Genomic DNA, 26,446 nt, shown 5'->3' with positions numbered 1-26,446 from the left:
TACATTTCATTGTGATTTTATTCTCGAAACAGTAGTCTTTCAAAAGTTAAGTCTACGATCAATTTTCACATTTTCTGCGCCTAGCGACCAGGTTAATTGATGAATACTCTCTCCGTTTCATAATTTTTGTCTCAATTTTTTTCAAAAATGGATGTATATATATTCCAAAAATGTGTGTAGATACATGTAATATTTCGACAAGAATTATGAAACGGAGGGAGTAGTTATTTCGAAAGTCACGTGCACAAGGAATTGCCATATTTCTTGGCTCTAGCAACCAGGTTATTTATTCCTAATTTCCATGTGTTTACCCTACTTAATTGCCATATTTTCTGACCCTGGCAACGAGATTATTTGATACTAGTTCTCATGTTGTTTCCTTCGCCAAATTGTTATTTGATCTAGTTGTCATGTTTTTTTGCCCCTAGCGACCAAGCTATTTGATTCTAGTTGTCATGTTGTTTTTTCTCGCTCAATTGCCATGTTTTTCGTCCTAGTGATCAGGTTATTTGATCCTAGTTGTCATGTTGTTTTTCCTCGCTCAATTGCCATGTTTTTCGTCCTAGTGACCAGGTTATTTGAGCCTAGCTGCCATGGTGTTTCTCCCGCTCAATTGCCATGTTTTTTTTGTCTTAGCGACCAGTTTATTTGAGCCTAGTTTCCATGGTGTTTCCCCCGCTCAATCGCCATGTTTTTTGCCCCCAGCGACCAGGTTATTTGGTCCTAATTGCCATGTTCTTTTCGTCCACTCAATTGCCATGCTTTTCGCCCTAGCAACTAGGTTATTTGAGCCTAGTTGCCATCGTATTTCTCCCGCTCAATTGACATGTTTTTTTTGTCCTAGCGACCAGGTTATTTGAGCCTAATTGACATGGTGCTTTCCCCTTCTCAGTTGCCATGTTTTTTTTTCTAGCGACCAGGTTATTTGAGCCTAATTGACATGGTGCTTTCCCCTTCTCAGTTGCCATGTTTTTTTTTCTAGCGACCAGGTTATTTGAGCCTAATTGACATGGTGTTTTCCCCTGCTCAATTGCCATGTTTTTTTTGTCCCTAGCGATCACATTATTTGGCTCTACTTGTCATGTTTTTTTGTCCTAACGACCAGGTTATTTGAGCCTAATTGCCATAGTGTTTCTCCCTGCTCAATTGCCATGTTTTTATGTTCTAACGATCAGGTTATTTTGCCCTAGTTGCTATGTTCTTTTCGTCCGCTCGATTTACATGTTTTTTGTCCCTACCGATCAGGTTATTTGATCATAGTTGACATGTAGTTTCCCTCCGCTAAATTGCCACGTTGACCAGGTCTTTTTCTAATTGTCATGTTGTTAATTTCCTCCACTCAATTGCCACATTTTTTGCCTCTAGCAACCAGATTATGTGATTCTAATTGCCATGTTTTTTTCCTCTCAATTGTCATGTTTTTTTTACTCCAGCGACCATATCATTGGATTCTAGTTGCCATGTTAGCCCATTACACGTATCGTCAGTTGTCACGTCCGGTCCACGGGCCAAAGCTGGGTTGTTTTATTGTGTTTCAGAAGCAATGAGAAGGAGAAAAACTACTCCTGGCTCGAGAAAATGCAGAACATGGCAGAACATAACTGGAAAATTGCTTGACCCAACAGTAGTTTTGCATATGGTCCAAACGCAGCTACTTGGGCTGTGGCCCACTTGTTTCGTCGTTTCGGGCCGTGCGTGGAGCGTCACGAGGAAGCAGCTAGCCATCGCGTACGGGACGCTCGCGCGGGCGTACGGGAACTGCCGCTGGCAACCCGTACGTGGGGCACGCCGCCTTGTAGTTCGGTCCTACAATATAATGGAAGTGTAAGTGAACTCAGTAACAATCAGTTTCTTGACTCGACTAAATTTGGATCGAAAATTCCGTCGCTGCTACCGCCACTTTTCTCGGTTAGCGCGATTTTAGAGATAAGCCTTATACATTTAGATGGGCGGAGTATATCTTAGTGTTGCAAAAACCTTACGGAATCAAGACCAGTTAAATTATTTCATTCTAACTATTTTCTGCGTTTCATAATTCTTGTCGAAATATTACATGTATCTAGAAATAGATACATTTATTTTTGGTCAAATTTGAGATAAGAATTATGTAACGGGGGTTAACATTTAAGGCTTGCAATGTTTGTTATCACCGCCCCGTTCTGAAGTGTTTTTTTCAGGTTCCCCGCATCAAACGGGTCACAAAATTTGCTCCCGCAACCCAAACCCTTCTACAAACGACCGAGTCTCTGGGCCAGCAGCAGCCCAGCACGCGCGCGGCGCCCCGCAGTCCCGCACCAGCCACCTGCAAAATTGCCTTCCGCCTCCGTACTCTCGCTCGCGTAATACTTTCCCCATCTCCGCCCCAAAGCCCGAACGAACAAACTCATCCCCTTCCGCTCCTCGTCTCCCTCCCCACCGCTGCCCCAGATCGGCAGATACATCCCATCCACCCGCATGGCCAGCGCCTCCCCACGCATCCCGGGGGTAGCGTCGTAGCATGGGCCAGTCGCCCTCCTTCCCCCTCTCCAAATCCAGCCCTCCCCCGCTTTGCCGCAGGTCGCTCTCCTCCTCCATGGCGCCGCCGATGCCCGCGCTCCCCGTGCCGGCGGGGAGCGGGAGCATCGCACCCTTCGTGGCGCCCCCGCCCGCGCGCGACCACACGCAGGACCTCCCCGACGAGATTCTCACGCTCGTCTTCGCGTCGCTCACCCCGGCCGAACGCAACGCCTGCTCCCTCGCCTGCGCGCGGTGGAAGGAGGTCGACGCCGCCACGCGCCACCGCCTCTCCCTGGAAGCGCGCGCCTTGCTGGGGGACGCCGCGCCGCATCTGTTCGCCCGGTTCACGGCCGTCACGAAGCTCGCGCTTCGCTGCGCCCGCGGCTCGGGCGCCGACAGCCTCAGCGACGAAGGTGCCACGTTGGTGGCCGCCGCGCTGCCCTCGGACCGCCTGGCCAGGCTCAAGCTCAGGGGTCTCAGGCAGCTATCCGACGCCGGGCTGGCGTCCCTCGTCGCCGCCGCGCCGGTGCTCCGCAAGCTCTCCGTCGCGTCCTGCACCTTCGGCCCCAAGGCCTTCGTCGCCGTGCTCAGGTCGTGCCCTCTCCTCGAAGACCTCTCTGTCAAGCGTCTCCGCGGCCTCACAGACACTTCCGGCGCTGTGACCGCCATCACCGAGGATATCCTCTTCCCACCTGCCTCGTCGCTGCGCTCCGTGTGCCTCAAGGATCTGTATAGCGCCCTCTGCTTCGTGCCGCTGATTGCGTCCTCACCCAACCTTCGCTCCCTCAAGATCTTACGGTGCTCTGGCGCCTGGGACCAACCGTTGGAAGTCATCGCCGCTCGTGCTCCTGGCCTTGTTGAGATCCACCTTGAGAGGCTCCAGGTCGGCGACCGTGGCCTAATGGCCGTCTCGGCCTGTACGAATCTGGAGGTGCTGTTCCTTGTCAAGACCCCTGAGTGCACTGACGCAGGCATAATCAGTGTTGCACAAAACTGCCACAAACTGCGCAAGCTACATATTGATGGGTGGCGCACAAACCGGATTGGGGATCATGGGCTCATGGCTGTTGCTCGAGGATGCCCGGACCTTCAGGAGCTTGTCTTGATAGGGGTCAACCCCACGGTGCAAAGCCTCCGGATGCTTGGTGAACACTGCCGCATGTTGGAGCGGCTCGCGCTTTGTGGCTGTGACACTGTAGGGGATACTGAGATTATTTGCCTGGCTGAGCGCTGTGCTGCTCTCAAGAAGCTTTGCATCAAGGGATGCCCGGTCTCAGACCGTGGAATGGGAGCACTGAATGGGGGTTGTCCCAGTTTGGTCAAGGTCAAGTTGAAAAGGTGCCGTGGAGTATCGTATGCATGTGTTGAACATCTGAAGGTTGCCAGGGGAGATTCGTTCTCGATCAGCTTGGATATTGTTTTGGAGCATGATGCAGGGGGCGCGAGTGAAAATGCTGTGCAAGAGACTGGACAAGTGCAGATTACTGAGCTAACTGGTCAGATGGCAGCCATGGATCTTCCTACTAATGCTGCTGGTGCTCAATCTTTTGCGCAGGCGAATAGTAGGATGAGGAGCGTCATGTCAGCACTCAGGAGGAGGTTTGGCAATCCTCCACCAATGTGATGTGAGATGGAAATCGATGAACTCCTTTGTTGTTTTATGGTTTCTATTCTCATATTCCTGTTCCTTAGCTTATCATGTTCCTGTCAAGTTCATGCAAAATCTCAAGTATGGATAATTCTGTGTCACTGTGTGTTATTGTTCACCAATACTTTTCCCTTGCTCTGATTTTTAATTGCTGTAGTATAGCTAACCTGCTGCTGAGTGCTGACCACCGTACTTCCATCCTTATCCAGAATAAAATGTTATTTGTTTGCATTTCTACATAAGTACTTAACATTGTTACCTACACTCAAAACACATAGGTGTAGTTAGCTGTAGAAGGCAGCCTACAGCATTTTGCACATAGAATGCACAAATGCACAAAGCACAAAGCACAATAGTCTGAGTTAAGGTTTGAAGCAAGTAATGTGCATAATTGAAATTATCTTATCTTTTTGTGCAGTGATGATTTCTTATTGAGATTGTCCAACTTGTCATCACTGAAGTATTCCAATAAAATGCTGTAGTGTGAACAACCAAAGATTACATAGAGTACATCTGTTAAACAAATTGCTATTTTCTGATGTTATTTTTCGATAGCTATTTCGAAGTTGTTGCTTGGAAGTTTAATTAGTAGTGGCAGTGATATGTTGTGGTTGAAGGATTCATTCATATTGTGTCAAGTGGTATGCTTATCTCTGTGGTTGGCAAGGTATTTGCTGTTTGCATGTTGATTAGATGGGTTCAATTGGAATGCCATCTACGCATCTTAACTAATTCATATTAACATTCTACAGACAGAGTAAAGTCAGACATCTTATGTTCTTCTGTTCTTAATGATGATAGTTATCTGACATGTTGATATTGAGACTTGTCTTCCTTGGTTACTTTTTTCATATCAACTGTGGTGGTGTTTGAGAATTAATGGACATGCATAACATTGTTACAAGTATGGGACAGATAAAAAAGTGTATTTGTGGATTTATCGTGTCTCAAATAGTTGTGAGATTTAGATTGTAAGCAAATGGAAGTACATAGAATGGATTTTCCCTTTTTGTCACGGAGGTATCATATTCAGTTTTCAGTACGTGATGCCTTGGCACTGGTATATTTTATCTTCTTTAGTAAATTATGTGTTGGTCGCCAAAGGAAATGACAGTCTGAGCCATTCCAGCTCTGTGCCTATCTTTTTTCTTTTTGAGGGATCAGCTCCTCGCCTATCTAAATATTTGGTGTACTGTTGTCTTGAGAAAACTACTATTAGGGGTTGTCGAGGGTAAGTGCATGTGTTACAGGTTAGACTTAAACCTCGATAGATTTTTCTAGCTGGGGCTCTAAGCAATGGCCTTCTCTTGTTACAACGTAGCCAATACTGCACTTTTTATATGTTTCATTGCTTTGTTTGGTGGGTTAGAAATTTAAAATCTGTGGTTGTCCTTTCTGATATAAAAATGGGAGCATGTATCAAGATTTGTTCAAACTAGCTTTGATCTCTTCAACCCGGCAGTCATCATACAGTGAAGGGGTGCAGAAAGAGATTGTAGTAAAACAAAATAGGGCCTCCTAGTTGGTCAAACTAGGACATCTGTTTTTAATACTGCTCAGCTAACTTCATAGCAAAACTAAATGACATACTCCATATTGAAGATGCATGCATAAAGCCGTAAAGAACTTTGCGGGTATCTTGTACGTTCAAAATTGTTATGTCTTTTGCTAGTCGCTTAATGTGCCACTGTTAAGTACCCCTGTGATCCCGTCAGGATCCTGTCTTCTACTTTGCCGTTTGCCGGCCATAAAATGGCGCTGGGTGCCTGGGTCTCCATCTAGCGTGCCTGAGTGCCATTAATCCAAAACGTGAAGCTTGTCGGTTCTTTTGTCTACTTCCTACTCTTGCGGTGTGCATTTTGCTTCGGATGCTCCTCTTCGGCACGGAAACTGGGGCAGGATGCCCTCGACCCTCGTGTTGTCCACAGGTCTGGGCAGCTGTGCATCCGTTCAAGTGGGCATCAACTGCATTGATTGCTTTCTGCAGAGAAATCTAGCCACTTTTGAATTCCAGTTCCTCATTTCAGATTTCAAAATAGCATGTTCTTGAGAAATTTCTCTCTCCAGGAACCAGCTCTTGGCTAGAAACTCACGAGCCGTGTTTGTTGAACGGCCCACACTAAACCTGCACGCTCAGCAGTGCAAGTATACGTAGATGTTGATGTTTCCCTATCTCATCACCCTTGGTGAGATATTTTCGTATCTTGATATTTTGCACCTGAAGTATACTTGGTTGGCGTTCCTGACTGAAGGGGACACTTTATCTGATTAAAGACATCGCCGTCAGTCCAGTTTAAAAGTTAAGCGTGACTTGCACAGTGCTAGTAGTATCTTGCTTCACGATAGCAACTCCTCCTTGAGATGCCATGTCAGGTGAAATGTTGAATATTTGCTCTTGTTGCCATGTCCTGCCATCTTCTTTCAGTACCCCTTGGTGGCTTGGTGCTCCAAATGTCCTGTGCTTGTCTGGTCCATGCTCCCTTATCATGTATCCTAGCGACATGGGCTAGTGACGTGCTGCACTGCCTGCTGTAAATCTGTGATGAGAAATTGAGAAGGATGGCCTTGTTGGCCTGCCCATGCCTGCAGCACCTCAGATTTGCAGTTCCGGTGGAAATGGATAAATGGAAACTGAGGGTAGCAAGACATATCTGCCGTGACAAAACTGGGTGTCCAGGTCAGGTGAGGACGGTTTTATCTGTGAAATCTCAACCACCGAAATCTCTTTCCGTCTCATTCAGTCATGCCTGGTTCTGGGTTGGTACGAATTTGGTAGGTAGGATAAGGATAGGATAGGAGTCTAGTAGTTTCTGAATTCTTGATGTCTGAGATTATTAACCAGAAATGAACCGAACATTCATGCCAACGGGTAAGATAATCATGGGTAGTCCAAGTCAGCGGCACCTAACCTGCTCTACTCCCTCCGTCTAACAATACGGGGCATATTAGGTTCGGTTAACCAAGCCTTTGACCATAATTTACTTCATAAACACGTGACTAATGTGATCAAAATCATAACCATAAGCAAATATCTTTGATTATAAATATAATGGATATGAAACTATATCATATAATTATATATTAATAGAGTAATTTATGATCAAAACATTGGTCAAATGAAAGCTAATACGCCCACTCTTGTTGGATGGAGCTAGTAGTCAGCGGGGCTGCAGGTTCCCCTGTGGTTTGTCTGGCAAAGAAGCCCGCATTGAGCATCACAAGTGTCTCGGAGACCGGGAAAAGTTTAAGCTACGAGGATCTAGCAGTAGTACCAAATTTTCGATCTGCAAGATTCCTTCAGCCAGTAGAAGCAATCATACAGCCATGTAACATGCGGAAATGAGATGGAGATCATACACAGAGCATTGAGGTTCCACGAACAGTCCATCACTTGTATGTATGGCAGTACGGCACATGGTGCCATGATGGTACGACTACGAACCAATCAATCCAGTCCAGACGTAGCAAGGAACCTGGCAGATGTTTTTTTTTTCCTTTTGAGAAAAGGTGGTTACATTATTGGAGCGGCGATGCCTGCCTGCTGTTTTTTTTTCTTTGTAGAAGGTGATCCGCTGATCCTTTCGTTGTAGGCCAGGTGGATGCAGCGCCCAGCCCATCATGCGAAATCCGGCCCGACCGACGTCTCCCCTGGCACAGTAGGAGCAAGAATCCACAGCCCAACTCCAGGAAACCCTGAAATGAAACTCGAGGATGCGGATCGAAACGAGTAAATTAGAAGATTCCCCCTACAAAAAAGAAGATAATTGAGAGGATCCGAAACATGACGCAATCACCATGGCAGACTGAAACGTCGTGCCAATTTATTGCCAAGTTGAAGATGCAACCAACCACAATCACGACGAATAATTGCCACTGGGCAGTGGGCACTGATCTGGACAAAGTGCCCAGGCTGGTCGTTTTTTTCGTGCCAAGTTATTGCCCGCAGGCTGCGGCCCACCACCACCGTCCATGGCCGTGCTGATCGTGATCAACGTGCACCCGAAAATCACTATTCAGCTTGAGTCCTTGATATGGACTATGGAGACCGGACAGTCTGCGGTTTCTTCAGCTTTGAGCTGGGTTCGTGCGTTCCACACTTCCACTAGCCCGTCACTCCCAAGGGACGACGACGCCCAACGGCTAGGAATCATCATGGATCCGCTGGCGCTGGTGTGCAACCTCACGTGCACCAAATTTCTCGTCGTCGCCAGCTTTGTGCTGTCACCGGGGATCCCAGCAATGTGATATCCTCCGTGATGGCTGTTTTGCTAGATTGAGAAAGCTTCAGACAGAGACAAGATAAAGTCGCAGTATCTTTACTGGAAAAAAAGTAGCAGTATCTTTGCTGTAAAAAAGTAGCAGTATCTTTTATTAACCCAGTCAGCTTTATGTTGTTGTACTTGTGCGGTATAAAGACAACAGCTAGTCACCGATCACGCTTCGAAAGGAAATGAGAAAGAAGATTGTAAGAACACACCCTATTTCTTGATTTCTTCCATCGTTGACACATGCAACAATAACAAATGCTCGTCGAAAGGTTCATCATTAGAGCATGTCAAACAAACAAAATACGAAGGGCTGGGATGACATGGCCGCTCGGTTGAAGCTTACAAACGGATAAAGCCATGTGGATACTAGTACTGCTTTGAAATCCCCATATATTAATGGTTATTTTCTAGTAATTTCGAAGCAAATTATATTGATGAGAAGGTTGACTAAAATTGAAGGAGTTTCAAAATAGCGGAAGCAACAAAAATGCCCCTGTTGTTGTGTCCAAGCCATAAAACACGAACGCCCGCCTCTTCTTCAAGGAACAACACAAACAATTCCACTCAGCAATCTTCAACGGCGACTAAAATTTTTAGTAGGAGTACAAAACAATCAGCACGCGGTGCACATTGCTTTGGCAGTCTCGGGACGCGACACCCAGAAGCGGGCCAAAGCTTCCATTTCACCAATGGTGGCTGTCTTCAACAAGGACGTCCTGAGCTGGTACCTCATCACGCTCAAGCTCAAGGAGACCGTCGACGCCAACCTCAAGAAATCCCCGTCGCCGCAGTGGCAGCCGCTTCCCCGCAACCCCCTCCTCACGAACGGCACCCCGGGAGCCGGAGGAGAGACGCCGGCGCCGGCATTGTTGACGACGCGGCAGGATCCGGCATCCGTCGCGTTCCCGGCGCAGTCGCCGGCGCACAGCCCGAAGCCACAGGACCCGGAATGGGTGATCACGATCCGCGGGAAGCTGGCGCAGGCGCGCGCCGAGGAAGCCGCGTGCCCATGGGCGCGGCTGTCCGTGTACCGCGTGCCCAAGTCCCTCCGCGACGGCGACGACCGCGCCTACTCCCCGCAGGCGGTCTCCATCGGCCCGCTCCACCACGGCAAGCGCCGGCTGCGCGACATGGAGCGGCACAAGTGGCGCGCGCTGCACCACGTCCTCAAGCGCACGGGCCACGACGTCACGGCCTACCTCGACGCGCTCCGGCCCATGGAGGACCGCGCCCGGGCCTGCTACGACGGGCGCGTCGCGTGGATGCCCGCCGACGAGTTCGTGCAGTGCCTGGTGCTGGACGGGACATTCGTGCTGGAGCTCTTCCGCGGCGCGCTGGAAGGGTTCGCGGGCGACCTGGGCTACTCCCGGCACGACCCGGTGTTCGCCATGCGCGGCGCGATGCACGCCGTGCGGAGCGACATGATCCTGCTGGAGAACCAGATCCCGCTCTTCGTGCTGGACCGCCTGCTCGGGACGCAGCAGGGCCGCCCGGAGCAGACGGGCGCCGTGGCCGCTCTCGCCGTGCGCTTCTTTGACCCGCTCATGCCGACTGACACGCCGATGCACCGCAAGGACCGCTCCATGCTCGAGTCCTCCGTCGCGGCATCCTCCGCGACGGCGTCCTTCGACCCGCTGTCGGAACCCATGCTCCACTGCCTCGACGTGTTCCGGCGCAGCCTCTTGCGCGCCGGGCTGCAGCCGACCCCGCCGCCCGCGGCGAGGCTGTGGCCTAGGATGTGGTCCGTGCCGCGGCGCGTGGTGGCCGACAAGCGGCGGCAGCAGTTCGTGCACTGCGTGTCGGAGCTCCGTGAGGCCGGGATCCGGTGCCGGCGCCGGAACACGGACCGGTTCTGGGACATCAGGTTCGACAAGGGCGTGCTCCACATCCCTCGCATCCTCATCCACGACGGCACGAAACCTCTGTTCCTCAACCTCATCGCCTTCGAGCAGTGCCACCACATGGACGTCGACGCCACCCCGGGCGGCAACAACATCACCTCCTACGCCATCTTCATGGACAACCTCATCAACTCCGCCGAGGACGTCAAGTACCTGCACGACAGGGGCATCATCGAGCACTGGCTCGGCAGCGACGCCGAGGTGGCGGAGCTATTCAACCGGCTCTGCCTCGAGGTCGTCTTCGACATCAACGACAGCTACCTCTCCGGCTTGTCGGACCAGGTCAACAGGTACTACGACTACAAGTGGAGCACGTGGGTCGCCAGCCTGCAGCACAACTACTTCACCAACCCGTGGGCCATCGTATCCCTCGTCGCCGGTGTCTTCCTCCTGCTGCTCACCACGATGCAGACCTTCTACAGCGCTTACAGCTACTACCGCCCGGCAGCCTAGCATATATACCTCATCTCGGCTCGATTGGATTCACTACGATTATAGAAGGCGGTCCAAAATTGTATACACGTTTTCGGCTTGCATTGCAGTTTTGATTGTTCTCTTGTGAATTGAAAGGGAGAATTCTTCCATTCGGATTACTACATTGTTAATATAGTACTAGATTCTGGTGGGAGTTTGGATTTAACCAGCAAATTCCATTGTTCAAAACGCCTGTTCTTGCCTTCTTGGATATGCATTAATCGGATGCTCACATGGTTGAGGAGATGAAACTCGAATAGAATGTTGCAAGTTTTCTACATCCACACGTTTACATGCCTCTATCGCTGTCTACTTGTCTTAGTTGACAATCAAGGTGCTGGACGCATGCACATTTTAATTTCAGTGACTACAGAGGATTATCCGATCAATCATTGGCACGGTCCTACCTTATCTTGCATCATGCTGACGCAAATATTTTAGCGACTGGAAGGAAGGACCTCAAGTATCACATTCACTTATTTCCAAGATAATCAGGTGCTTGTTCGAGTCTAAGCACTCCCAGCGACCATGTAGTATTGACGATCAGAGTCCCTTGTCAGACAAAAATGCCAACTTCAGGGCAATTTAAGAAATATGCATACCATGTTTACAGTTCATAAAACACACACCTAATTCATGCTTTTACAACAGATGGAACACTTGAAAGACTAGGAACAGAGTCACAGCTCAGGAAAATACGTTCTGTACAGGATATAGTTCATGCCATGACCGTCAGACCGTGAAGTGCCTCCTGATTCTACCACACGCTATTGTAGCAGATCAAAAGCTCTAATTACATATGGAGTACTACATAACAGCAGGTATGGAAATAGACATTTTGATTGCGTGCAATTCTGTAGCTGATTCTCTCATGTTCATTCGATCATTAGGTGTCTGTCTTGTGCAAGAAAGCGCCACTTTCAGCAAGGACATCAAGCACTGTTGGGCGTTGTTTTCTCCTCCCAAATCAGCTTTAGCAGACTCTTGACACTCTTCTAAGAGATAAGCATCAATAATATGAAGTATCTGATCTGGAAAATTCCTCTTGACGAAATCGACGATGGTAAGTCCATTGCAGAACATAGGATCAGTTGGTCGTTTTCCTGTTAGTAGTTCTAGAAGTACTATCCCAAAACTGTACACGTCTCCAGAAGTTGATAAGTAGCTACCTCCGGCATACTCTAAATACCAGGAAGAATGTGAAATGTAAGGTATAGTTCATGCATATAACCATTTTGTTACCACATAAATAAAATTTACAGCAAAAAAATTATTGTTACCTGGAGCAATATATCCAATAGTCCCCTTCAAAGTTATTGTGCCAACTGAAGTCGAATCTCCAGCTGGTACTAGCTTGCGTTTTATGTAGAACCTTGCAATGCCGAAATCTCCCAAACGAGCTGTCATATCATAATCTAGAAGGATATTGCTGGGCTTCAAATCACAGTGAATAATAGGACTCTCACAGTCATGGTGTATATACTGCAGTGCGTCAGCTATATTTGCAGCTATTTCCACTCTCTGATATAGGTCCAGTTGATCTGCGAAATTTCTATCGCCTGTTGGGTGCACCCAACTATCCAAGTTGCCATTGGGCATGTAATCATAGACTAGAGCTTTGAAATCATTGCCTCGAGTATCAATTGTTGAGCATGCAGTCAAAATGGGAAGAAGATTCCGGTGACGAATGTTTCTCAAAGTTTTACATTCTGACATGAAACTTCTATCCGCACCTTGAGTGTCAAGGTCAAAAACTTTCACTGCCACAGCCATGTGTTCTTTGGTTAACTTTCCTCTGTACACTGAACCACAGCTTCCTCTCCCAATCAAGTTAGACTCTGCGAAGTTGTCTGTAGCTCGTGCTAGATCTTTATAAGAAACTTTTGGGAATCGCTCACCCAAAGAAGGCAATGCTATCTGCATCCGTAACATCTTGTTTCTAATGAGGGTAAAGTAAACCAGTAATAAAAGTGACATGATGCCTAATATGGGGACCAATACTCTGACCAAGTAGTGTTGCCATCCAGATCTTCTCTGAGAAACAGTCGGGCATGAAGGCATATGTAGTTCCAATACACCACCACAAAGTCGCCAATTTCCTTCAAGTGAAATGGCTGACGTATTTTTGAATACTCCGTTTACTGGTACATCTCCTTCAAGATGATTGTCGGATAGATCCAACTGGGTGAGAAGTTGCAGTTTGCTTAGAGCAATTGGGATAGAGCCTGAGAAATTGTTATGTGAAAGGTTGAGGCTGATCAAGCTGCTAAGACTGCCCAGAGATATGGGAATGCTTCCTGAGAGAAAGTTCTGGTCCATTTTGATAGTTTGCAATTGTTGGCATGTGGGCAGAGTTGGTGGAATTTCCCCAGTAAGCTTGTTGGATGAAAGATCTAGATAGTTGAGTTGTTGAAGATTACTGATGCAAGGAATTTGGCCTTCTAGACTGTTGTGGGACAATGCACATTGAATAATTGTGGCGACCCTAAAAACCTCTTCTGGTATATTGTCTTGAAGATTGTTATAACTGAGGTCCAAAAATCCGAGTTGTTGAAGGTTTTCTAAACTTGATGGTATAGGACCATGGAATTGATTATTTGCTAGAAACAGTACTGTCAACTTGGTAATATTGCCAATGGAAGTTGGTATAGTCCCAGTGAATCTGTTCTCCTCAAGATATAAACCTTGTAAATTTGGAAGATTTCCAATCCATTCATCAATTGGACCAGTAAAATTGTTTCCCTCCAGTCCTAGTTTAGTTAGTCTATGTAGGTTTCCTATGCTTGAGGGGAGTAATCCGTATAGCATGTTCCTACCAAACACAAGGTTATCAAGATTAGACGAAAGGTTGCCAACAGAATTTGGCAAGACTCCTTGAAGCATATTACTATGGAGTGAAAGCATCTCTAGAAGAGTGCAGTTGCTCAATGAGTCCAGGAATTCCCAGCTTTGACTGTCATTTGCTTCAAGATTGTTTGTGTCGAGACCTAGCTTTCTGAGCTTCATAAGTTTACCAAGAGAAGACGGAATTTGCCCTCTAAATCCATGATTATAAGCCAAGGATATGTGCTGTAGGTCAGACGCATTGCCTAATGAGTCTGGGATAAAACCTTCCAACATGTTACCACCCAAGAAAAGACGTTGGAGGTTAGGGAGAGTATTGCCCATGTGAGATGGTAGAGTGCCAGATAGCATATTCAACTCCAAGGCCATTTGATTGAGCAGAGACAGATTAAAGATAGCGTCTGGGACTCTACTTGACAGCATGTTTTCACCAAGGAGTAAGTTTGACATCTTGGACAATTTCCCAAACTCATCAGGAATGCTTCCCTCTAGCTGGTTATACATCAAAATAATATGTTCTAGAGAAGTGATATTGCCAAGGCCCGGTGGGATGACCCCGGTAAGCTTGTTATAGGGAAGCCACAAACGTGTCAGATTGGAGAGAAGGGCTATTTCTTGGGGGATTTCACCCACCAATAAGTTTCTTGAGAGGTCCAACACGCTTAAGTTGGAGCAGTTTGTGAGTGCCACTGGAATAATCCCCTGCAGTGAGTTGTAACTCAGGTCAAGAAACTTCAACTCCTGCAGGTGGCCGAGAAGAGGTATCTGGCCAGAGAACATACTTCTGGAGAGGTTAAGAGAAGCAAGATATGACATGTTTCCAAGGGAAGGAGAGATTTGCCCAACCAAACTCTGCTCCGACAGGTCCAGCATAGCGACACGCTCATGTTGTGTGAGGCTGCACTTCACGCCCTGCCAGTTGCAGAAGTGGATGCTGGCATTCCATGAACTCAAGGCCCCTTTTGAATCCTCAGTGATTGCGCGCTTGAAGTCAAGGAGTGACAGCATATCCGTATCGTTCCCATGGAGAACAGCACAAATGATGCTTCCAGCTCCATATGACAATACCAACGGTGCCCATACTATGAGCACGAAGAGTTCCATGACATAGCTTTGTCGCTCACTACTTAGTAATGCGTGGCTGGAGTTCAACTGTGCACAATTCACATATAAAAAGATCTGAAAGAAGCGAAAAAATTAAGGCAAACGGAAGTGAACGAAATATTCGTGGAGAGAACAGAGAAGAAGCTGTGCACCTCTTGTCTTCAGAAGCATATCACATGGACTCGTATTATTGGCTTCTGTGTAGATGATTATAGTTTGCCCTAAGGGGATGGATGAAGACGTGAAGTAGCACACACCACGCAGATGGCGCTGGCATTACGGGGCAACACAGACAGCGTTCGCGTTACGGAGCATCAAAAAACATTTCGTCACTGTGCTTACTTTGACAGAGTGACAGCTTCGTTTTGCTTTGAAAAATATGCATTAGTGCCGACCGGCAGGCCGTAATTTGTTTTAAGCAAATCCAGTTGCGTGCAAGGTTAGTTAGCAGGTATCCCCGTTCTTTGTCGCTTTTATACTCTGTTTGGAATTGTTCCTCATGCTTTTCAATAATTAATGAAGTTTGATACGATGACGCATGGTTCTAAACAAGTGTTATTAAGTTTGCGGCGCCGGTACATCCAAACATCTCAACTACCGTTTTTACTCTACGTTTTCAGCTGCAATATTTTTCTTTTTGCGGGTAATTTTCAGTTGCGATATTGCGATATTGACTTCTCGAGGGCAGATTATGCGGACGCGTGGAATCAGGATCCCCCAACTTCCAACTCGAATTTAACAGTCTTTCAACTTAATATAAAAAATCCGGCCTTGTAAACTCGATCTGTGAAGGGGGAAATCGCACCTCGGATTTTCTGGTGCGGCGCCCTCACCGACGGGAAGCTAGGGCGCCCTCGACCTCGAGGGCAGCGGAGCAGGACGCGTCAGCTGGGTTGGAGGCGGTCAGGCGCACCGGGTGGCGACGCCGCTAGGGTACCGCTGGGTGGCCGCCCCCTGAGGCAGGCCAAGCCACCGCAGGCTTGCAGTTGAAGACACAGATACATGTGCAAGGGTTGTGAGAGAACTCTTCAGAAGTCAGGGTCCATGGCCATCGATTGAGAGATACAGAAAACAGAAAAGAGGTTGCTCGGTCCATTAATTACTGGCCAGCACATCCGAAAACGAAGGCGATATCGATAAACGACACGTTCTGCAGGTGGGCTCCGCGAGCGCGAGTGCGCGAGAAATTGTCGCCTCGAGATCATCATCACGAACGATCATTGAATAATGAACCGCCACCTAGCAGAGAGACGCATCGCTTTCCCACTGAAGCAGAGACACGCTTCCCGTCTCTCATCCGCTAGCTTGACCTCCGTTCTTCCATGTCTTTCACGCCGGCCACGCGCTGCTGCACTAGCAGCAGGCTAATTAAAGCTGGTGGGTGCTCCATCGATCGGCCATGGTGGGGTCGCCGGTGAATCGGCTGGCGCGACTGGCGATCGCTAGGCCGCTGGAGAAGGCCGGGCTGGTGTGCGTCCTCGCCGCGACGGCTGCGCTGCTGCTGCTGCTCCGGCTGGGCTGCCCCGCGTCGCCCAAGAAACTCTGGTCGCCGTCGGCAGTGGTGGAGGAGTGCGACTTTTTCGACGGGAAGTGGGTGTGGGACGACAAGTACCCGCTCTACGAGTCCAAGGACTGCCCCTTCGTCGACGCCGGGTTCCGGTGCTCGGAGAACGGCCGCCCCGACACGGCCTACACCAAGTGGCGGTGGCAGCCGTCGCGCTGCGATCTCCCCAGGTCGGTTCAAATTTTACTCTTCCTTCCTTCTCGCTGTACGGGCATGCAAAACTGAAGAACGACGGCTTGTACTGAAATTGAATGGTTACATTAGGTGTTTGTATATGAATTTGAATGGTTACAAACATGTTTACGTATGTGATTTTCTCAGATTCGATGCTAAAAGCATGCTCGAGAGGCTACGAAACAAGAGGGTGGTTTTCGCTGGCGATTCGATTGGACGGAACCAGTGGGAGTCTCTGCTTTGCATGCTCTCTGCTGGTGTTTCAGACAAGAGCTCCATCTACGAGGTTAATGGCAATCCCATCACAAAGCACATGGGCTTCTTGATCTTCAAGTTTAGAGACTACAATTGCACCGTGGAGTATTACAGGTCTCCTTTTCTAGTCCCACAAGGCCGTGCACCGGCTGGAGCCCCCAAGGCTGCCACCAGCACGGTTCGGGTGGATGTCATGGACTGGATGTCTGACCGCCGCCGGGGTAAGTGGGGTGAGGCTGATCTGTTGATCTTCAACAGCGGGCATTGGTGGACCTACGAGAAAACAATCGGATCGTAAGCAAGTTTAGCACATGCATATTTGGATATTTATGCTGACTTACTATATACACAACGTTTTCCTCTTTCATTGGCTAATGCCCCTGTTAGCTAGCTAGTTCTGTATCTGTCACTAGTAATCTTGCAAGTTCGAATTAACATATCCCACCAAAAAAAGACTGGCATTGAAGATAATTCAAGGACTTAGCGACTCATTCTGCTTTAGCCATGCTTTGTGTTGATGGATAACTCATCATAACTTGGTGATTCAGTCTTCTTGCACTGTCATCTGTTTGAAACTAGACTTGCTTCCATACCAGGGGATCCTATTTCCAAGAAGGGGACGAGGTGAAGATGGATATGACTGTTAGCGATGCTTATGGGAGATCGATACGAGCATTGTTCGATTGGCTTCAGAAAGAAGTTGACACAAGCAAGACCCAGACGATCTTCCGTACATATGCTCCTAGGCACTTCAGGTCTGTATAATGAACTACTTATCACTTATCAGAATGCTTATATGTTCCAAGGCTAACAACAAGCAATATCACCACGTGTCATTTATACATTTAAATCACTCTGTTCCTTTTGCTAATATCTGTTAGATTGATCATAATGCACGGGGACCAAGAAAAAAAATTCATGAACTGAGTAGAAGATAATCGACAAGAAATCCTCACCATGTTATTGACCAGATCAACTATTACGCAATTTCGTAGGCACACTTTGAAATGCGAAAGGATTAGATCCTTTCAGACAACTCACTTACCAAGTCAGCAAACAAACTCCCCTTCTAAACTAGGGCAATCGATAATTTTCTGCAGCGGTGGTGGCTGGAACAATGGAGGGAGATGTCAATTGGAAACTCTTCCATACGTCACAACACCCAAGTCAGTGGAGCAATGGGCCGACATGCTCAAGCCCGTGAATGATGTTCTAGGGAACGACAAAAGGCCCAAGTTTCCTGGGCTAGATATATTGAACGTGACGCAGATGACGGCCCAACGAAAAGACGGTCACCTCTCAGTTTTTTCAAGTCCTTTCAGGCAGGACCAAAACAACGGGACATCAGAGACCCAGAAATTGGAGGATTGTAGCCACTGGTGCTTGCCTGGAATCCCTGATACCTGGAACGAGCTTCTGTACGCCGTATTCATGAGAAGACAGATGATATCGGACCAAAATGTCCCCCTTTCTGCCTGAAGAACGTACTCTGAACGCTGACAGGGGAAATGCCTACTTGAAGGGCAAAAGGCCTGGCTTGCAAAATCTGAATTATTACACCATCAATTTTGATCCGTTAAAGGAAAATTGGTCACTTATACTCACTTGTGACTGTGCATGTACCTACGCATATGCAGACATGCATGGCAAGCTTCTGAATTTGAGGGGGGCGGCGAAATAGTGGATGAGAAAGTGAACATGATAATTGATAACCAGAAAAAGTACACACGACAACACATCGATCAACACAAAACCAACCGTCGCAACGAGCCAAAAGGCAAGCAGCGCCGCGTCGCCTAGTACACTCACGAGACGCACAGTGCTTTTCTATCTTCCCTCTTTTCACCAGCCGACGCGGCCACCCGGGCCTAGCTCACGGTTGCAGAGCCGAGTAGGTCCGGTACTTGTTCTCCTCCGCCGCCGCGTCGGCCTGCTCGTCGGCATCGTAGCCCCAGCCGGAGGATTCGCACGGCGCGTGGACGCTGATGGGGCAAGTAGCGTGGGACTCGATCTTGCGGAAGAAGAACCTGGCGCACTCCTCGTGCGACCTCTGGTTGGGCGCCCACGGGATGCAGTTCCGGTCCACGTTGAGCTTCCCTTCGTTGATCAGGTCCCAGCAGCAGGCCCCGAGCCAGGTGAAGTAGTTTCCCGAGAGCGTGAGGTTCACCAGGCGCCCTCCAGAAGACGCGAGCTGGCAGAGCGCGTCCGGCACCACGCCGTAGAGCAGGTTGTCGGCCAGGTTGAGCTGCTCCACGCTCCGCAGGCACGCGTAGGACGCCGGGATGGTGCCCGTGAGCATGTTCGTCCCGGCGTCGATCACCGTGGCCTTGCCCAGCAAGCCCAGCTCGTAGGGGATGCAGCCGCTGAGCCTGTTGTTGAGGAACAGCACCTCCAGGAGCGTGTCCCCGGCGCGCGCGATGGACGCCGGGATCGGTCCCGTGAACTTGTTGTTGGCGAGCGAGAGGTAGTTGACCGGCGAGTCCCCGAGGTTGTCCGGGAGCGGGCCCGAGAACTGGTTGTTGTTGACGAAGATGGCCTCGATCACCGGGAACGAGGAGAAGAGCCCCGCGGGGAGCTCGCCGTAGAAGCTGTTGAACCGGATGTCGATGAACGTCGCGTTCGTGATCGCCAGCACCTCCAACGGGAACGCGGCTGGCGCGAGCTTGTTGTTGCTGAGGTCCAGCTCGTAGAAGTACTGCAGCGACTTGAGGTTGGGCACGGCGCCGCCGAAGTTGTTGGAGTTGGCGTGGAACAGGGCCAGGTCCGGGAGCCCGTCCACGAAGCCCTGCACGGAGTCGGCCTGCAGGCCGTAGCCGTTGAAGTCGACGGACGCGACGGTGCGGTCGGTGACCTTGTACGGCCGGTCGCAGTAGAAGCCCTTGTAGGAGCTGGTGCCGCAGATGTCGGTGCCGGACCAGCTGCCGGCGATGTTCTGCGGGTCGCAGATCACCGTCTTCTTGAACTTCTGGATCACCAGGTACGCCCTGTAGAGACGCTCGTTCTCGAAGTCGCAACGCCGCGGCTCCCATGGCTTCGGCTTCGGAGGGGGTGGCATCGGCTTCGGCCAGCCGCTGCCGCCGATCCCGATGCTGACCCCGCCGCCGCCGTTGCCGATGCTGACGCCGAGGTCCTTCCGGTCTGGTCCGCGGGCATCGGTGGTGCGCGCCGCGGACGCAATGCAGGAGACCAGGAAGCAGAGGAGAGCGACGCGCCGAGCACCTGCCATTTTCTGATCGCGGGAGGTGTCGGTGGCACCTGAGCTTGACTTGTGTGTTGTGTGTGTGATGTCTGAGTGTCTGACTACGCGCCTGCGAGTTCGCCGCTGCGTTCCTCCCCTCCCCGCGAAATAAAAAGGGAGCGCGATCGAGTGCTCGAGTGGCCAGGGCGCGTAGTATATAAACACATGCTGACCTGCACGGCGGCGATTGGCATGTGCATGCAGATTGCAGACTAACCGCCGCCGCCTACTGTTGCTGGAACCTGTATGTAAACACTCTGCTTCTCTGACAGTTTGGAGGACTGTACTTCGCTTTGTGTATACGAGTATTTACTCTTCAGGCGACTTGTGGTAGGATTTTTTTGTTAATTTGTAGATAGTGCCAGGATGGTTTCGCAGAGGCCTGAACTTGTATTTTTGCTTGTTGGATCGTAGTATTATCCGTACTAGCAGTCCGTATCACCGGATTTCACATGATGGCAGAGCTCACGTGCGAGGATTAAGGGAGCACAATTCCGAGCACGAAGTCCATACTTTGTCGCTTCCTATGTAAGATAGCGTAGCCGTGTGATTCTTTTCCAGATCGGATGGTTCTCAACAGTGATCAGAAATAATCCTCGTTGTCATCCGAGAGCACTCAGAGCAGCAAATCCGAATTGCTATATCTAGTACTGTGCTCGTCAAATGCGAACTTTTACCCACCACGTGAGGTCCACGTCCATCTCGCCAAAGCCGGTCAAGACGAACATATTTGGAGCAGAAGGACCGAAGAAGCGGATTATTTGCCGGTATCGCCGATAACAATAGCGTCATTAATGCATGCATGCGCGCAATACGTCCGAGATTTGCATGTGTCAACGGAATCTGGCAAGTTTGGCGCGGCGTGCCCCTCATGCGAAATAAAGGTGGAGCCCGACCGCTCTACTGAGTGGCCCGGTCATGAGGGCGTGCGTAGTATATAAACGCACATGCGCCACGCGCCCGTGAAACCCTGTATTTTACTCCGGTGTGTTACTCCGGTGCTATGACATTTTGGAATATCTATTTACTTTTCAGACTTGCACACTTTGTAGCTTCCGTACTTAAGATAACAACATATATCCATGGTGATATCTTTGTATTGTACGTTTGATATCACTGATATTACTACATATTTCTATGTGGGTGGCTATTTTTTAGTTGCCCGATTTTTAACTAAGACGCTTTAAGAATCTAAGTTGACGTATTAAAGTCATTAATTGGATTGAGATCTGAGAGTCATCTCCACTTTCGTTCTCCCACATGCTATCTCTGGATTAAGATCCAACAGACAAACACGTCGTAGTCGATCTCGAACTAAAAATAGAAGACTTCTCAATGGCAAAACCGTATTTTTATAAACTTGATCAAACTCTAACAAGCGGTGACTTACGACAAAATTAGAACATCTTATATTTTCGTAGCATAGTTGTGTGACTATTTTCACTTCGTTTACACTGTCTTCAATTTCGTCATTCGTCAACCGGTCCGACATTCAAGGTTCAGATAGCATGCGTGGGAACTTCAAGCATATACTCCCTCCGTCTCATATTAAGTGCCGGAATATTACATGTATCTAGATATATTTTTAGTATATAGATACGTCCATATTTAGAGAAATTTGACTCACTTAATATGGGACGGAGGGATTACTCATCTTGATCAACAGGACAACGTACGTATTGTACTTCGCAAAGGTCTTAGATAAACGATTAGCAACTCCAGAATCTGCAAGCTCTTTAGAGTACACGTCCTGATCTACGCGACGGCGCACAGGGTACATCGGTCAATACACATTCGTTCACAATGATTATTTTTTAGATGATCAGGGGCTCGCCCCCGGTCCCAACCTTTTTCATTGAGACCCATTGTGGGGCCAAAAACGCATTGCTGTAGCATAACAAGTTTTGTCTAAAAAGATCAAAAGCTACCTTGCTAAACCTATCTTTCTAGCAAAAGCAGCTATGGAGTTCATTACAGCCGACGCCGGCGAATTCAGCGAGCCTCGCAGGGCATCGAGGAAGATCTTGGGAGCATCGCATCTTCTTCTTCTTCATGGGGGACGGCTGCAGAGAGGAGCCACCAGCGTCCAGTGGGGAGATCGGGCTCAGCAGGTGCGCCCGGCGAGCATCCACGTGCGGGGGAGACTGGTGCGTGTCGAAGATCTTCACCTTGGCGTAGTCCCCCAGGAGCGTGTCGTCAGGCCTTGACGCCAGCGAGCAGACTCTACCTCCGGTAGAGCTGAAAGCCGATAGCGCTAGCCCAAGAGAGGGGGTGCTTTCAGCACCGAACGGAGGAGGGAACAGAAACCCTCGACCTGTTCCAAAACCTCCAACTTGAAGATAATCTTCCATTTCTGGAGTGTTCGGAGGATAAGCCACCACAATTGGTTAGAGCTAATCCAAACAGCATTATCAAAAATAAAGCTATTTCTAAATTTCCAGATACACCAAAGAATAGCAGCACATAAAGAATTTAAAGGTCCATGCTTTTTGTGTGAAATCCATAATCTGGCAATGGATTCTAGATCAGCCCCAGCTGTTTATTGAAATGGAGATAAACTGCTTGCCAAATAATTTTAGTAACTACACATTCAAAAAAGAGATGTTGAACAGTTTCCTTTTCAGCACAGAAAACACAGCTCTCTGGTTTCTCTATGTGTCTTTTCTTCAGGTTATCTTTGGTCATAATCTTATTATGGGAGATTAGCCACAGAAAAACCTAAACTCTGGGTGGTATAGGGATCGACCAAAGAAAAGGGATGAAAATCTGTTTGACACCTCTAAAGTTAATGATGCTATAGAGAGAGTTAGAAGAATACTGCCCTGAAGCAGTGTACTGCCAGATAAGAGACTCTGGGTCCTCTCTAAGCACAATGCTACAAGCAATCTGTTCTAAAGCATACCAAGATTCCATCATGGTTTGGGAAAAGGTTCTTCTAAAAGTAAACTTCAGATTTTGCCCATCCCAAACATCAGCAATGGTGGCATTACATTCATTGCAGATAATATAAAGAGGCCAAAACTGTACTGCAAGAGAAGAGGTACCAAACCAAGTATCTTTCCAAAACTTGACTTTGGTTCCATCTCCAACAACCCATCTATAACCAAATCTGGCAGCTTTGGTGGCCCACATCACTCTTTTCAGAAGTGTGAGACACCAGAAGTTTTGCTACAAAAGATATTGGGAGTTATCCCATATTTATTATCAACTATTGTTTTCCAGATCTTTCCCTCACTAGAGATGTATCTTTTGACCCAAGAAGTTAAGAGGGAAAGGTTAAGGTTCTGGAGATCAGGGACACCGAGCCCACCAAACTCCTTTTTCATACTAACTAGTGACCAGTTGGCCAGGTGGAGCTTCCTGTGTCCCTCAAAATCATTCCAAAGGCAGCAGACCATCTGGGTGTTTATCAGGTGTAGGGCCCACTTGGGAAATTTAAAGAAGGAAATCAAGTAAATGGGTATGCTAGCTAGACAGGATTTGATTAAGACCAGCCTGCATGCATAGGAGAGAAGTTTCCCTCTCCAGCCAGCAATCATTTTAATGATCTTATCTACTAGAGGCTGTATATCCTCTTTTTTGAGCTTGTCATAGTGTAGGGGAATTCCTAAATATTTGATGGGGAAAATACCTTCAGTGCAACCAAAAGAGGTGAGAAAGGGGGATGTCTGTGCTGCATCCAGGCCAATGGGAATTAGTTCACTCTTAGAGTAGTTAATTTTCATCCCAGAGACTTGTTGGAAGCAGGTAAGGACCCATTTCAAGTTAGTGGCTTTCTCAATGTTACTAGAGGAGAAAAGGATGGTGTCATCGGCATACTGCAGACTGATGGGGGGGCAGATGTTCTCACCAAGTGTACTGATCAGGCTGTGGGAAGCATCTTTATAGAGGAGTTTTGTGAGCACATCAACAACAAGGTTGAAAAGCAAAGGGGACAAAGGGTCACCCTGCCTCAGCCCTTTGCCAGTGGTGAAGAAGTTAACTTCAACATTATTAATTTTAACGCCTACTGAGTTTTTGATGGGTGATCTGGTAAATCCAGGTTCTCCACTTTGGGCCAAAGCCACGAAGAGTTAGGAGATATCCTAAGAATTCCAGGTTCACTTTATCAAAAGATTTTTCACAGTCTAGTTTGAGAATTAGTCCACTTTCTCCATAGCTATAAAAGAAGTGGAGCACCTTATGCGATTATCATGGCTGATCGACATATCCCGCGAGGCCTACTAGATTAGGTCTCCAGTCTCGATTGAACCGATCGATTAATTGCACGTCTCCTTTGGAAAAAAAAACATAGAGCTTGAAGTGCTATCAAACTATTCATTTTGACGGGCGCGCCTCACTGCCACTGGAAAGCGAAATGGAGCATAATAACTACGACCGCGTACCACGTACGCACGTAATGGCGAGATGCAGGTGTGTGATCGATCCGGCCATACCTGTCCATGCGCATGCAGAATCTCATGCGAGAAAGAAAAAAAGTCCATGCATGAATAATAGGAGTATATCTTACAGGTGATGTTGCAACAACAACCGACGAGACCATCTCACGCTGCATATACTATTACAGGTTTACGTACGTACTGCTCCCACCCTGCTAGCTGCGGGGCAGGGACGAAGCTAGAACAAAAGATCATTGTTGTCAATTCTCTAGTGATTATAGCATTATCTTTCACTAATACCACTGATGATCGATGAGTAATTATGTGACTTGAAAATTCCATTGGGTTCAAGTGACACCGATGGTTGTATACCAGCTACGTCCCCGGCGGCCGGGCAGTGAGTGAGATACGATCGATGAGATGATACAATTCTGGCAGTAGACACCGGTACGTGCGTATATGGCTGCAAAACACCCGCAACTTCCAACGGTGTGCTTCGGTGCTATAGCTAGTTAGCTGTCCGTATCTGTAATCTGTATCGTACGTACGTGTAGCCAGACAGAGCCAGTGTACATGATCGAAAGAGGAGGGTAGGGTGGTTACGGGCGGGTGGTTGAGACGGCCCCTTTCGCGCTCTACCGCTACGTAGTTGTTCACTTCACTTGGGTGCCCTCTCCATCGGTTCAAGCATGCCTATGCATCCTCCTCCCGGCCAGCTCTCAGCGCCGGTGGATCGAGTCTGGCCAAAACTGACGACGCGGTTGGGCTTTAAAAAAGGGCACACGGTCATGTTGGCTAGCGCCCCGCCGCCATAGAGTGATAGAGGTGGAAGGAAGCTCGCGATCACGGGCAGTCACAATAATACCACGCCCTTGTCTTGTCCGGTCCCCTTGCCGCGCGATCGTGTCATCAAGAGCCCGTCGAATAATGCGCCGCGCGCGAGCTAGCGACGTACGTACCGGCCACCGGGAGCTCGATCAGCCGGGCCCGGGGCCTTCCCCGGCCGGTGAGCAGTCTGTTGGGCGACACAGATGTTCAGGCGTGGCAGTCAGGGCACCTGCGAACCACGCGAGGGGCCGGGTTACGTGCATGTATTGCTGATACTCTTTCCGTCTAATAAGACTAAATTTGAATGCATTTATATACAAAATCATGTCTAGATATATCCAAACTTTGACAAATTTGATACATATTTATTTTTGTTGGACTGAGTGAGTACGAGAAATGGTCTCGCGATGCAGCCAGCGGTTATTCGGGCCTCGCAGCCGTGAACACGAAAGGAGGTAATCAAAGGGCTGGCCGAGCTATCGATCCGCCCAACAAGTGGATCACATTCACATGTTGCTAGAACCCTTTTTGTTTGCTTGCTTGGGTGGGTCCCCTAGGACGATGCTCCGTGCATAATTCGTCCTCAAGTTGTCTTGATTGGTTCCAACATGAGACCTGTCCTGTCCAACAGCAACAGGGTCGTATTTTGTTGCAAAAGCGAGCAATGTCGAACCGGACAGTCCATGATTACTCGATCGGGAGCATCTGAACTATTTACTCACTTCTGTCCAACTGCGGTACTGGACCTGACAGCATATGTCTCCGAACCCCCACTGTTCACGTGTCCACACTCCTTCCATGCCCCTCGATCGGCAAGCAGGCCATATCCAAGTTCACAGCTCGTCGTCGTCGATTTGATTTACCTCGGCACCAAACGGCAGTTTTCTGCGTCGTCGTGGAAGGAATTGAACTGACAAGCCGTGCTGCGGATGACCGGCGGATTTCGTTCTTAGGAGGATCTGAGTTGCCCTTTTGGTGCTCACATCGTCATGTGCCGGCATTGTTTGCATGATCACGGTGCTGCCTATATAGACTGTCCATTTTGCCGTCCAAAAACCTGCCTACACTGTTGTCCTGGAATCTGCAGTTGAGGTGATCGGTACCTGAGTGGTGACTGGTGATATTGCGACAATGGCTGCCTCCCCTTCGCTGGAGGCTTGTTGTACGGCTGCATTGTAGCCAATGGTAGTACTGCTACACAAATTCGTCTCTGCAGGTGCTAACTTATACATACTTCTTATAGATACAATCAAATCAACACAATCACCACAAA

General features: G+C 48.5%; 5 protein-coding genes across 9 annotated transcripts; 3 read left to right on the top strand and 2 right to left on the bottom strand.

Moving 5' to 3' along the window:
* The first annotated feature begins 2,310 nt into the window (after window positions 1-2,310).
* LOC100833356 (F-box protein At1g47056) lies at window positions 2,311-4,300 on the top strand. The gene has a single exon (XM_010241798.3). It carries the CDS (start codon window positions 2,498-2,500, stop codon window positions 4,118-4,120), a length of 1,623 nt encoding a protein of 540 aa, XP_010240100.1. The 5' UTR covers window positions 2,311-2,497; the 3' UTR covers window positions 4,121-4,300.
* Window positions 4,301-8,900: 4,600 nt separating this feature from the next.
* LOC100830275 (UPF0481 protein At3g47200) lies at window positions 8,901-10,973 on the top strand. The gene has a single exon (XM_003580051.4). The coding sequence runs from the start codon at window positions 9,102-9,104 to the stop codon at window positions 10,764-10,766; it is 1,665 nt and encodes a 554-aa protein (XP_003580099.1). The 5' UTR covers window positions 8,901-9,101; the 3' UTR covers window positions 10,767-10,973.
* A 370-nt stretch (window positions 10,974-11,343) lies between these two features.
* Window positions 11,344-15,805, bottom strand: LOC100833040 (receptor kinase-like protein Xa21). 5 transcript variants are annotated; one of them, XM_014895900.2, is made up of 4 exons: window positions 15,541-15,805; window positions 14,888-15,005; window positions 12,068-14,810; window positions 11,344-11,968 (listed from the first exon to the last, which is right to left on the bottom strand). In XM_014895900.2, the coding sequence occupies exons 3-4, from the start codon at window positions 14,733-14,735 to the stop codon at window positions 11,595-11,597; spliced, it is 3,042 nt and encodes a 1,013-aa protein (XP_014751386.1). In that variant the 5' UTR covers window positions 14,736-14,810; window positions 14,888-15,005; window positions 15,541-15,805; the 3' UTR covers window positions 11,344-11,594. The 5 variants fall into 5 exon arrangements, with proteins under 5 accessions (XP_014751386.1, XP_024312030.1, XP_024312029.1 ...); XM_024456262.1 differs by having other exon boundaries at window positions 12,068-14,783; XM_024456261.1 differs by having other exon boundaries at window positions 14,888-15,805.
* Window positions 15,806-15,970: 165 nt separating this feature from the next.
* Window positions 15,971-18,332, top strand: LOC100829973 (protein trichome birefringence-like 11). The gene is made up of 4 exons (XM_010241797.3): window positions 15,971-16,469; window positions 16,621-17,022; window positions 17,325-17,483; window positions 17,829-18,332. The coding sequence occupies exons 1-4, from the start codon at window positions 16,135-16,137 to the stop codon at window positions 18,205-18,207; spliced, it is 1,275 nt and encodes a 424-aa protein (XP_010240099.1). The 5' UTR covers window positions 15,971-16,134; the 3' UTR covers window positions 18,208-18,332.
* An 81-nt stretch (window positions 18,333-18,413) lies between these two features.
* Window positions 18,414-20,113, bottom strand: LOC106865607 (uncharacterized protein At4g06744). Its single transcript, XM_014895901.1, has one exon. The coding sequence runs from the start codon at window positions 19,952-19,954 to the stop codon at window positions 18,602-18,604; it is 1,353 nt and encodes a 450-aa protein (XP_014751387.1). The 5' UTR covers window positions 19,955-20,113; the 3' UTR covers window positions 18,414-18,601.
* Between the last annotated feature and the right edge of the window lie 6,333 nt (window positions 20,114-26,446).

Source organism: Brachypodium distachyon, chromosome 5, assembly GCF_000005505.3.
Source record: "Brachypodium distachyon strain Bd21 chromosome 5, Brachypodium_distachyon_v3.0, whole genome shotgun sequence".
NCBI classification, from domain to species: domain Eukaryota; kingdom Viridiplantae; phylum Streptophyta; class Magnoliopsida; order Poales; family Poaceae; genus Brachypodium; species Brachypodium distachyon.
The sequence above is the reverse complement of the archived record's forward strand: the minus strand, read 5'-3'. Positions and strand labels throughout refer to the sequence as shown.